Source organism: Stegostoma tigrinum, chromosome 46, assembly GCF_030684315.1.
Source record: "Stegostoma tigrinum isolate sSteTig4 chromosome 46, sSteTig4.hap1, whole genome shotgun sequence".
Taxonomy (NCBI): Eukaryota; Metazoa; Chordata; class Chondrichthyes; order Orectolobiformes; family Stegostomatidae; genus Stegostoma; species Stegostoma tigrinum.
In genome coordinates, this window is record NC_081399.1 from 6,490,647 (window position 1) to 6,503,650 (window position 13,004).

Below are 13,004 nucleotides of genomic sequence, written 5' to 3' on the forward strand. Positions count from 1 at the left end.
CTCGGCCCCATTCTCCTTATAACCTTACTATCTAACTCTGCCTTAAAGACACTCAACGAATTCGTCTCCACAGCCTACAACAATGATTTCCACAGATTCACCACCCTCTGGATGTTCCAAATCCTCAGAAAAGTTTCTTAGCCACATGGAACTGAAATACAGAAAACTTTTGCCGCTGAGAAGAATTGAATTATCTCCTCCAATAACCTGGTGGAGATGTTATATTTAAGAGGTAACACAAATGTCTGAAGAGAATGTGAAAAAAATGGAAACCTTACAAAGGATGAGATAGATCACACACCACCCTGGCAATGAAAAACAGGGGGACGCGAAGACTAGAATCCCTACAATGAGGAAGCAGGCCATTTGTTCCATCAAGTTGACACCAACCCTCTGAAACCCATTCCGCTGCCCTGCCCTACGCCACCCCTGTAACCCTGCATTTCCCAATGGACAATCCACCTAGCCTGCACATCCCTGAACACTATGGACAATTTAGCATGGCTAATTAACCTAACCTGCACATCTGTGGATTGTGAGAGGAAACTGAAGCACCCAGAGGAAGCCCACACAGACATGGAAAGAATATGCAAACTCCACATAGACAATTGCCTAAGGCTGGAACTGAACTCAGGTCCCTGACACTGCAAGGTGACATAATACTCTGCCCTATTAACTTTAGCATACACAGTCTACACTTTCAAAGCAAATGCTAGGCTCAAAATACTTACATCTTCTGGCTGCAGGGAAAACACCCATTAAGTTTTTGGAAAAAGGAAAATCAAAATTACCTTTTCTGCTGTCAAAAGAAGCACCAGATCCATTCGTGGAATGGTTTGTAGAATCTGCAAAACCACATCTAAAGCTTCTGTACTGTCCTTGAAGTGTTTCCTCAGCTGGTCCACCACTGCCCAAGCAGCCGCCTTCTCAAGTTTTCCTGCTGGTACTTCATGGTCTGCTAATAATTGCTTGAACTGTTTCAACTCCTCTTCTGTCAGCTCCTCTAGAATTTGGCAAATTTTCTTCATGACCTGCTGAAATAAACGTGGAGATGCACTGTCTTTGCCGAACTGTCTATATGCTGTATGAGATCGTGGTGTGCAACATTCAAAGAGGATAAAAAGTGGGACTGAGATTTGGCTGTATGACAGAAATGCTTGATTCAATGAGACCATATCAAATTTCCCGTGCCTCAGAGCAGATGTCTCACTAACCTCATGTCCCATGAATTACAAATGTTATCAATTTCAGTTTTGAATACTGCAAAGACGACACTCAAGAACATAAGACCCAGGAGCAAGAGTAGGCCATTCAGCCCTTCGAGCCTGCAACGCCATGAATACGATTGTGGCTGATCTCATCTTAGTGTCAACGCTACATTTCTGTCTCTCTCCACACCCTCCAACCTGTTACTCATTAAAAATCTATAGCCACCTTCAAATTACTCAATGTCCCTGCATCCCCCGCACTCCAGGCGAGTAAATTCCACAGATTCATGAGCCAACTAATTTCTCCTCCTCTCTATTCTAAATCTGCTACCTCTTATCCTGAAGGATGACCTCTCGCAGACTGTCCCACATGAGGAAACATCTTTCGTCACATCCCCTTTATAGACCTCAAGCAGATATCTCCTCGTCTTTCAAACTCTAGAGAGTATCGGCCTAAATTGCTCAATCCCACTTCTTAAAACTAACCCCTCACCTCTGTAATCAATCTAGAGAACCTCATCTGAACTGCCTCCGAGAACATTTCATCACTGCTCAAGTCCAAAATGATGTGTAATATTCCAGGTAGTGCCTTGTACAATTGCAGAAGGGCTTCTTGGCTTTTACAATCTATTCTATCAACAAATGTCAAAATTCAAATGGCCAAGTTAATTTTTAGTCACATAGCATGAGCCATGTTGTTCACCAAATTTCATCACAATTCCATAACATGGCAAAGTAGCCAGTCCTTCACTTTGAAGCTTTATTATTGAAAAATCATTCAGAGCCCCTCTGGTTCAGATATTTCACTTTCTGGTAAGTTCACTCTTCTCCCCTGAGACCGAGTTGCAATGAACCCCTGACACTGTCCCCAAGCATCTAATTTCTGGCATATTTTCAGCTTTTATCAAGCTCAGGTCACAGAGCTGCGCCCGATTCTGTTACGCCCCAGTATGTTACAGCTGCATCAAGCAAATTCTGGTCGCAGGTTTCCTTCATCGCCCCCCTTTTCACACTCAATTGCATTCAACTTACAACATCTCTCAGGGACTGGCTTTGTTCGAAGTCCATAGAAGGAGATTTGTATGGCCTGAAGCCTGTTCGTTTGCTTCTGTAATGGCCAACTCCAACTATAGCCAATCTCACCATGCAAACACTTGGATCAAATAAAACCCAAAATTTATTTTCAATTCCATCCATCAGCTTGACAAACTCATCTTTTTTCACATGGCTCAGCACTTAAGAATGACAGTTGAACATTTAATGTTATTTCTATTTTCAACTTAACACTAAAAAGAACTGTGATGTTTAACTTTTAACTTTATTTTTCAACTTTGTCACTAAGATTTTGTACTTTTGAATCAAAGCGCTAGGAGTGGTGACATTGTACACTTTTCACTCCTGTACACATGAAAATAAATTCTAATTCATAGAATCCCTACAGTGTAGAAGCAGACCATTGAGCCCAGCAAGTTTATAACAACCACTCAGAAGAGCATCCCACCCTCTACCCTATCCCTCTAACCTCGCATTTCCCTGGCTAATCCACCTAACTACACACCCCTGGACACTATGGACAATTTAGCATGGCCAGTCTACCCTAAACTGCACATCTTTGGACTGTGGGAGGAAACTGGAGCACCCGGAGGAAACCCACGCAGACACAGGGAGAACAAAGAACAAAGAAAATTACAACACAGGAACAGGCCATTCGGCCCACCAAGCCTGCACCGATCCAGATCCTCTATCTAAACCTGTCACCTATTTTCCAAGGATCTGTATCCCTCTGCTCCAGGCCCTTTCATGTATCTGTCTAGATACATCTTAAATGATGCTATTGTGCCCGCCTCGACCACCTCCGCTGGCAACACCTTCCAGGCACCCACCACCTTCTGTGTAAAGAACTTTCCACGCATATCTCCCTTAAACTTTTCCACTCTCACCTTGAACTCATGACCCCAAGTAATTGAGTCCCCCACCGCGGGTAAAAGCTTCTTGCTATCCACCCTGTCTGTACCTGTCATGGTGTTGTAGACCTCAATCAGGTCCCTCCTCAACCTCCGTCTCTCTAATGTAAATAATCCTAATCTACTCAACCTCTCTTCATAGCTAGCACCCTCCATACCAGGCAACATCCTGGTGAACCTCCTCTGCACCCTCTCCAAATCATCCACATCCTTTTGGTAATGCGGCGACCAGAACTGTACACAGTACTCCAAATGTGGTTGAATCAAAGTCCTATGCAACTGTAACATGACCTGCCAACTCTTGTTCTCAATACCCCGTACAATGAATGAAAGCATGCCATATGCTTTCTTGACCATTCTATCGCCCTGTGTTGCCACCTTCAGGGTACAATGGACTTGAACACCCAGATCTCTCTGTGCATCAATTTTTCCCAGGGCTTTTCCACTTAGTATAGTTCGTTCTTGAATTGGATCTTCCAAAATGCATCACCTTGCATTTTCCTGGATTGAACTCCATCTGCCATTTCTCCACCCAACTCTCCAATTTATCTATACTCTGCTGCATTCTCCGACAGTCCCCTTCACTATCTGCTACTCCACCAATCTTAGTGTCTTCTGCAAACATGCTAATCAGACCAACTATCCCTTCTTCCAGGTCATTTATGCATATCACTACAACAGTGGTCCCAGCACAGACCGCTATGGAACACCACTAGTGTGAATGTGCAAGCTCCACACAGACAGTCACCCGAGGGTGGAATTGAACCCTGGTCCCTGTTGCAGTGAGGCAGCAACGCGAACCATTGAGCTACCATGTCATTTGAGTTCTAATTCAAATCTACCTCACTTGCAATTTCTTCTCCAATTTATTAAAGTCATTGGGATTCCACCGAAGGTTTTTACGATAACTCTAAGCTCCAAACCACATATCTCTCTAGAATAAAATTCTCTGTTGGTAGCGTAGACAGTAGGACTGCAGCAGTTCAGCCGAGCAAACCCACATGCAGATTCATGATCCTAGAATTTTAAGGTGAATGCACTTATAACTTATGTTAATACGAAGATCAAAACAATACAACTGAAGCTGCAATGATGCAAAACATAACCATAGGTATAGATTCCAAGTCTAATAAATGAAAGGAAGAATTAATTGTAGAGAAGGCATCAACACCAGTAGAATATAGTACTGAAAGAGGTGAAGACTTTAAGGGACTCCTCAGTAAAGATATTACGGACACCTTTGCTATGACTCAGTTAGGATAGTCAGACAGTGAGGCTACATGCTGAGAAGATATTTCCCCTCATGGGAGAGTCTAGGACTGGAGGGCAGAGTCTCAGAATAAAGGAGCACCAATTTAAGACTAAGATGAGGAGGGTTGACAGTCTTTGGAATTTCTATTGATCCTATTGAATGGTGAAGCAGGCTCGATGGACCAAATGAGCCTAGTAGGGATGGGGGTCGGGCTTGAGGTGGGAGGAAGTGTGGGAGGAAGGAGAGGTTAGGGAGGCAGGAACAAGCTGGGCTGGCTTTGGGATGCGGTCAGGAGTGGGGAGATTTTGAAGCTTGTGAAGTCCACATTGCTACCATTGGGTTGCAGGGTTCCCAAGCAAAATATCAGTTGCTGTTCCTGCAACCTTTGGGTGGCATCATTGTGGCCCTGCAGGAGGCCCAGGACGGATGTGTCGTTGAAAGGATGTTGCTCCTAAGGCTGTTCCTGTTGTGGCCTCCTCTACATTGGGGAAACCAAGCAGAGGCTTGTGGGCTGCTTTGCAGAACACCTACCCTCGGTTCGCATGAAACAACTGCACCTCCCATTTCAACTCCCACTCCCATTCCTTAGATGACATTTCCATTCTGGGCCTCCTACCTACTAGCCTCATCCCACCCACTTGTCCTCCCTGGACTGACCTATCCTCTCCCTAACTCCCCACCCACACTCACCTTTACTGGCTCCATCCCCACCTCTTTAACCTGTCTGTCTCCTCTTCGCCTATCTTCTCCTCTATCCATCTTCTATCCACGCCCCCCCTCCCAATTTATTTCAGATCCCCTTGCCCTCCCCCAGTTCTGAGTAAGGGTCTAGGCCTGAAATGTGAGCTTTCCTGCTACTCGGCCTGCTGTGTTCATCCAGCTCTATACCTTGTTATCTCACTTCATCTGGAGTGGGCGATTTGTTGACTGTGTTCTGAAGTACTCAGTTTATTTCTGCCGCCTGTTGTTCTCCAATCTACTGCTGTACCACTGGCTTCCTCTCAATGGGAGGTGATAGCCTCGTAGTATTATTGCTGTCCTGTTAATCCAGAGACCTGGTATGGCAATCTGAGGTAATAAAATGTGAGGCTGGATGAACACAGCAGGTCAAGCAGCATCTCAGGAGCACAAAATCTGACGTTTCGGGCCTAGACCCTTCATCAGAGAGAGCTTTGTGCTCCTGAGATGCTGCTTGGCCTGCTGTGTTCATCCAGCCTCACATTTTATTATCTTGGATTCTCCAGCATCTGCAGTTCCCATTATCTATGGTAATCTGAGGACCTGGGTTCAAATCCTGCCACGGCAGATGGTGGAATTTGATTTCAATGCAACATCTGGAATTAGGAATCTAATGATAACTATGAATCGATTGCCAATTGTCAGGATTTAAGGGAATAAAAACACCTGGTTCACCTGGGGAAGGAAACTGCCATCCTTATCTGGTCTGGCGTATATGTGACTCCAGACCCAACCGCAATCTGAGCAATTAGGGATGCGGCAATAAATGCTGCCCTCGCCAGCGATGGCTTCATTCCGTGAATGAATAAAGGATGGGATCTTAGCTCATAGCCATAGCTCCTGAAAATAGCAAAACGGCCGGATGAGGTGGTAAAGGCACACGACATATTTGCCTTCATTGGTCTCAGCATCGAGTATAAAAGTTGGCAAGTCGAATGTGGTTGACTCCTAACCGCCCCCTGGGCAATTAGGGAGGGGCAACAAACGTTGCCTGGCCAGTGACAGCTTCGTCCCGTTGATGGATACAAGAAAATAAAACCTTCTCTAACTCTCAGGTCAAATGCGATGCCTGAGTTCCCTACATCTCTTGTTGTCATCAGAAATCCCCATTTCTGACCACTCGCAGTCAACATCAAGTTTCTACTGACCGTTTTCACGTTTTCTGGTTGCAAACAAAGCTGTTTGCAATCCCGCAACGATTGATGCTCGCTCACTCTGTCACGTTACACTTCCTGTGTGGTTTTTCAACGCCGAGATACACTGCCTGCATTCTGCATGATTTTAGCTGCAATCTCGAGCTGGAAATTTAATGGGATCCCTGTGCGCTTGCAAAGCATCAGTACAAATTGTGAACGCCGCCAACACCGCGAAGGTGAGGGTTTCGATTGTGCAAAAGCAGATAGTGTTAAGATTGAGGATTTTTGCAGCCTGTGCCACTCAATCCCATTGTCAAGACGCAAGTGAAACATTAGTTGTCCAGCGGCCGGTGAAGAAATCAGTTAGATGTTTCCTACCTGTGCCGATCCTTTCAAAAATTTCCTTGGTTTATTTCCACCTCGGCGGCCTATTTGCAGGCGATAGGGCTTCTTGTTTTGCTGCATCATCTCATTTCTGTAAGTAGCCACGAGATCTGCTTCCTCCAGCAACTCTAGAGCACAATCCATGGACAGTCATAGAATAGTGAAGGCTCGGAAGGAGGTTCAGTCATCATGCCTGCAAAACTCCCAGCGCCAATCTCTTGCCTGTTCCCGACATCTTCACGCATTGCTTCTATCCAAATAGCCATCCAATGCCCCCCTCTTGAATGCCTCAGTTGAAGATTCCTCCCCCACATTTCCAGGCAAGATCATTCCACGTCCCAATGACTGACTGCGACGTGATTTTATCACAGTCCTATCTTTGCGCGCTACATTGAATCGATGCGCTCTCGCCTTTTCACCTCATTTTAGCGAGAACTCTCCCTATCTACTCGAACAACGCGCATGGAAAACCTCTAACAGATCTCCTCTGGACATCCTTCTCTCCAAGGAGAGCAGTCTCAACTTCACAAAATAAAAACCGAAAGAACTGCGGATGCTGTAAATCAGGAAGAAAAACAGAAATTGCTGGAAAAAGAAACAAAACTCAGCAGGTCTGGCAGCATCTGTGAAGGAAAAACAAAAAAAAAGTTAACTTTTCGGGTCCAGGTTCTGAGGAAGGGTCACCGGACCCCAAACTCTGATTCTTTTTAACCTTCACAGATGCTGCCAGACCTGCTGAGCTTTTCCAGCAACTTTGTTTTTTTTTTGTAGCCTCAACCTCACACTGTCCTCAGAGCTGAAGTAAAATCGCCAGGAATCACTCCAAACATTCGCGACATCATTTTGAGTTCTCTGAAGTCAATGTTTTCTGATTACAAAGAGTTTGGAAGTTGGTCGCAATCTCTCCTCATTCGCAGCTCAAAGTTCCGAACAATACATCTTTTTTAAAAAGAAATCCAATTAATTATCTAAAGAAACAACTCTAGTTACTCACCATGTGCTTATCTAGATTTAAACATCGTAGCTGCACCCATCTCTTCCTCTGGAATTTCATTCCACTCTGTGTTAAAAAAAGTTCCCCTTTGCGTACTATTAATTATTTAAAGGAACGGCTCTAGCATTTTTTAAATTCTGCTGAAATGAATTGTTCTCATGATTGCTGACATTCTACTAAAACCTCGCCAAAGGTGTTTCTAAATTCCTTATTTCCCTCAGAATTGGAAAAGCCCACCGTGGGTGTTTTTTCAAGAGCCCCTACAGTGTGGAAACAGGCCACTCAGAACAGCAAATCCATTCTGACTCTCTGGAGGGCATCTTGACCACACTTGTCCCCCTCCCATAATGTGCCCATGGTTAATCGACTGACCTAGATGATACGGGTAACTTAGCAAGGGTCAATTCGTCTATCCGTTGACTGTGGGAGAAAACCAGAACACCCAGGTGGAACCCACACAGACACAGGAAGAAGATGCAAATCCCATGCAGATATGTTGCTCCTCGACTGGGATTGAACCCCCGGACGCGGGCAGCCTGAGGCAGGCGTGCTAATCATTGAGCCCCCATGAGCTCTCACCTCCTATTCCCTGAATCAAAATATTCTCAAACCGCGACAACACGAAGGGAAGTTTTCGTTTTACCTCGATCTGCTGAACGAAAAAGCTGTTCAGTCGCCGTGCGGAGCAGAACACAATTTACACTTTTCCCATTGCGACGACCAATCGATCCTAAACGAGGAACGGCGGATGCTGGAGATCTGAAAAAGAGAGAAGTCGCTGGAGAAACTCGACAGGTCTGGCAGTGTCTGTGCACAGGGACGTTATTGAACGCCTCTCGTTCAATGGCCCTTCTTTAGAACAACCCCCACCCTGTTGAGTGACAGCTAGCACAGATAGTGTTTAGAAGCCTTTCGGAACTCAGTTTGTTTTAGCAACTTGCTAACAATGGAGGGTTACAACAGAGAAATCACAGGCGATGCAGAAGACCGTCCCAGAGAAAATAAATTGGCTCTTGGCGAAAATACAGGCTGAATGGTTGAAGGTAAAAGTTACGCTTGGCCATTTGATCAGCTTTAGCTGGCTGGCTGTTGGACAGCGTGGATGTGGGCGGTGTAACTAATGCGGATATGCACACTCAAAACTATTGATCCATCCCAGTTTGTCTGATATGACGTGCTGGTGAATATTTCATTCAGTCTCGAGGCTTGAGACAATGCTGCACTCAATCCAAACAGGACAACAGGGAACTGAAGCTCATCGACGAAAGATTTAGATAACAACTGGGTGCTTTTGAGAAAACCAGCGCACCCAGGTGGAACCCACACGGACACAGGAAGAAGATGTTAGTCCCACGCAGATATGTTGCCCCTCGACTGCGTGCTTCTGAGCGCCCTGTTGTTTCTTCAAATATTTCTTCAAGGAATGCGAGATGGCTTCAGTATTGGAGCACTGTCCTGACGTTAAGTCCCACCGTTGAACGGGCAGTATTGTGTTTCTCCGTCAATTGAGAATCTCAAATGTTTTGCTGGCTGTACTGAGGGAACAGTACTGAGACAGTGATAATGGGAACTGCAGATGCTGGAGAATCTGATATAACAAAGTGTGGAGCTGGATGAACACAGCAGGCCAAGCAGCATCAGAGCAGCAGAGGGGTAACAGGAGCTGCAGATGCTGGAGAATGTGAGATAACAAGGTGTGGGGCTGGATGAACACAGCAGGCCAAGCAGCATCAGCGGAGCAGGAAGGCTGACGTTTTGAGTCTAGACCCTTGTTCAGAAAATCATATTTCATAGCTCATAATCATAAATCATAGTTATATAGTACTGAGACAGTGCCGCATTTCTGAGAGCAAACCTTTCAGATAAGATTTTAAGTGGAATCCCCATCTGCTTTCTCAAAATGATTTAATGCTCCAACTTCAAAGCAGAACAAAGGACACTTCAACTGGTTCCAAATTCAATTTCCAGATCGCAAATAGCACTGTTTAAGGAATCATGATGGGGTGGACAGGGTGGATGGTAAGTGTCTTTTCTCTGGGGTGGCGGATTTCAACACTAGGGGCCGCATCTTTTAAGGTGAGGAGAAGGATTTAATAAAAGACATGAGGGACAGCATTTTCACACAGACGGTGGTTCCTGTGTGGAATGAACTTCCAGAGGAAGTGGTGGATGCTGGTGCAGCTGGAATATTTAAATCTGGATCACTACATGAGTAAGAAATTTTGGAAGGTTATGAGCCAATCGCAGGCAGGTGGGTCTAGTCTCATTTGGAATTATGGTTGACATGGAATTGTTCGACTGAAGGGTCTGTTTCTGTGCTGTATGACTCTATAATAGCAGTAAAAATTCTCCCGTTTCTTCAACTATACTTACATCTCAAACTGCGTCAAGTCCAAAATGATGATCCAACCTGTTATCTTATCATTGCTGGTGGTATTTTACTATATGAAAAATGTTGGCCATGTATCCTCTGACAACTACCATATTACTTCAAAACTTATTGATTGTACGGTGAATGTTACACCTTGAGGAATGTGATTTCTAACTCTCTAACAATGAGCAATGCCACAAATGCAGGGTGGTCAAGCAGCAACAGTTCAGTTCTCCACATGAAAATGTGGGCACTAGATTCATTTTTTTATTCCAAGATGATAGATCCCCTCAACTAAAATAAAAAAGGTATTGCTGGAGAGGGATTTCCAAATCATTAAGTCAGATTTTACAAACACAGACAAAAATATCACAGATGCTGGAGATCTGAATCAAACACAGAAAGAGCAGAAGGAGCTCAGCAGGTCTGGCTGGCCCTGTGTAGAGAGGGATAAAGGGAGCATTTCAAGTCTGGCGTTTTGTCTGTTGGGTTGCAGGATGTGGAGTGCCAATCTACTTTTTCGTCAAGTTCCTGCAATTAATTTATGACTGCCTGCCTCAAAGCGATTTTGAGAGAACTTTGTTACAATGACTGACCAGATTAATTTCCTCAATGAAGTTGTTCCTTCTACTTTTGGCAAACTGGGTGCCAGGTAAGTGCGTCATTGTATTGCCTCTGTCGTAGTTAAATGATTAATGCAATGGTAAAGCTGGACTAAAATAAAAATCTTCATTTGCACGGTTGCCTTTCCAGAACAGCTTCTTCTCTGCTATGATCAGACTTTTAAATGGGCCTCTCATGTATTAAATGTCATTCCCCTCTGCACCTTCTCTGTAGCAATAACGTTCTGCATCCTGTTCCTTTACTTTGATGTACTTTTATTACGTGTGATTTGACTGTATAGTACGTAAAACAAAAATATCACAGATGCCAGCAGTGTGCTATATCTTGCTTTTATCTGTAAATGCAAACTTAGTGATCCAGGAATCCCCTTCCAGCAATACATTTCTTTTTAAACTGAGAAGCTGCATCATCTTGGAATAAAAACACCTTGTGCCCACGTCTTAATGTGGAGAACTGAAAAGTTGCTGCTTAACTTCCTTGTGTTTGTGGCATTGCTCATAGTTAGAGAATTAGAAATCACATTCCTCAAGATTTAGCATTCGCCATGCAATTTGACAATATAAAATCAAATCACTGACGCTGTATTAAAACTGCATTAAAATGCCACACTTTTACTGTCTAGTTTAATGTCATTCCACCCGTAAATTCAGCATTTGACGGTACACTTTTGGGTTCACAGAAGGACACAGTACATAAAAGGGAGACCATTCTCTCCATAAACTGAGTATTGTTCTGAATTATTACCCTTTCCATAGACCCAAGGCCTGTCAGAAAGAAGAAAGCTGACTAGTTGATGCATATCTATAGCTATTTCTAATCAACTTGCTCAGAGATGTTAGTACAAATCTCTGGAGCAAGTGGGATTAGGGTCAGAGATGCTATTACACCACTTTTTTAATTATTCATTAGGCGGATGATCTACAAGGCACAAGTCAGGAATGGATGAGTGCAGCCCCAACAACACTCAAGAAGCCTGACACCATCCAGGACAAAGCAGCCCACTTGATAGGCATCCATTCCCTCCACCAGCACTGTCCAGTAGCAATGATTTGTACCGTCTATAAGATGCACTGCAGAAATTCACCAAAGATCCTCAGGCATGACCACTTTCATCCAGAAGGACAAGGGCAGCAGTTACATGGGAACATTGCTCCCCGCAAGTTCCCTTCCAAGTCTCAGCGTATCGCTGTCCATTCTAATGTTGCTGGGTGAAAATTCCAGAATTCCCTCCCCAGCTGTATTATGGGCCTACCTACAGCATGTGGATTTCAGCAGTTCAAGAAGTCCGCTCACCACCAGCTTCTCAAGATGCAACTTGAGATGGGCAATAAGTATTGACCCAGCCAGTGACATCCATGTACCACGACTGAACAAAACAAAAGAACCTGTGAAATCAAATACTCAGGAAATTCAGGTTTTTAAGGAACCCAATATCCAGCAACACAATTATGTGGAATTGTAAATTTGTCAGATTGTACAGTCTCAGTGGGTGGTAGGTTTTAATCATAATGATGTAAACAGGATGCGAATAATGTAACTACCAGAAAAGTGTTGGGGTAAATTTTACAAGTTAGCAGGAATGCTGTGTACGTCTCTGGGGAATACAATAGAGCCAGTGGATCGAGGCAGAAAAACATTCAGGGACAACAAAAAGCAGCATGATAAATGTTTGGATTATTTGTGCAAAAGGATAAGGTTTAAATGAGAACCAAAAAGGGAAGTTATAGGGTGAGGGCATGTTAAAACTGATGAGGATGAGTCTGGTTCACTTCCATTAGGTTCAAAGGTTTGTGAGCAAACATATACTGAGAGAAGAGGCTATCTTCAAATCCTTTGGATCCTGTCAGATACCTTCCCAAGATGGACAACAGCTAGACAAAGAAAGACAGAGCTCCCAGCTTGATAGAAAAGTAAAAAGGTGTGATGATGAAGAGGAACAGTGGGATAGCTTATGCCACATTGAGGAACTAAGTGATAACATAAGAGTGCAAGAGTAGGCATTTCAGCCCCTGAAACTTGCTCTGCTATTTAATACTGCTCTGCAATTACATCAAGAGGTCACATAGCTATCAGAAGCATCAACAACTATGCAGTTGTAATTTTCTGGTGAGCACCATGCCCTCCTCGTTTTAGAAAGAATCATGCACTTACAAGTAGAACATCTATGATTGAAAGCCTTGAATAATCCATCCCTTTCAAAATAGCCCCATCACCTCTCTGGCAATTGCACCTCTCATGTTAAACAAATGTCGGAAATGGAAATACACAGAATGTGGGGTGCAGTAACGTATCAGCGTTTCACCAATATGGGCCATACTCTGTGTAATTTCTCC

The 13,004-nt window shown here is 44.1% G+C and overlaps 1 protein-coding gene across 3 annotated transcripts in view; it reads right to left on the bottom strand.

Annotated features, from left to right (window-relative positions):
• The window catches only part of LOC125449621 (uncharacterized), a 45,494-nt gene extending 36,957 nt beyond the window's left edge, over positions 1-8,537 (bottom strand). For 2 of the 3 annotated variants that reach the window (XM_048525467.2, XM_048525466.2), the window contains exons 1-3: positions 8,320-8,537; positions 6,677-6,810; positions 792-1,034 (exon numbers count right to left, since the gene is read on the bottom strand). In XM_048525467.2, coding sequence (XP_048381424.1) covers positions 792-1,034; positions 6,677-6,766 — 333 coding nt within the window. In that variant the 5' untranslated portion in view covers positions 6,767-6,810; positions 8,320-8,537. The remainder of the gene's footprint in view (positions 1-791; positions 1,035-6,676; positions 6,811-8,319) is intronic. The other variant, XM_048525468.2, reaches the window with a different exon arrangement.
• Positions 8,538-13,004: the final 4,467 nt, after the last annotated feature.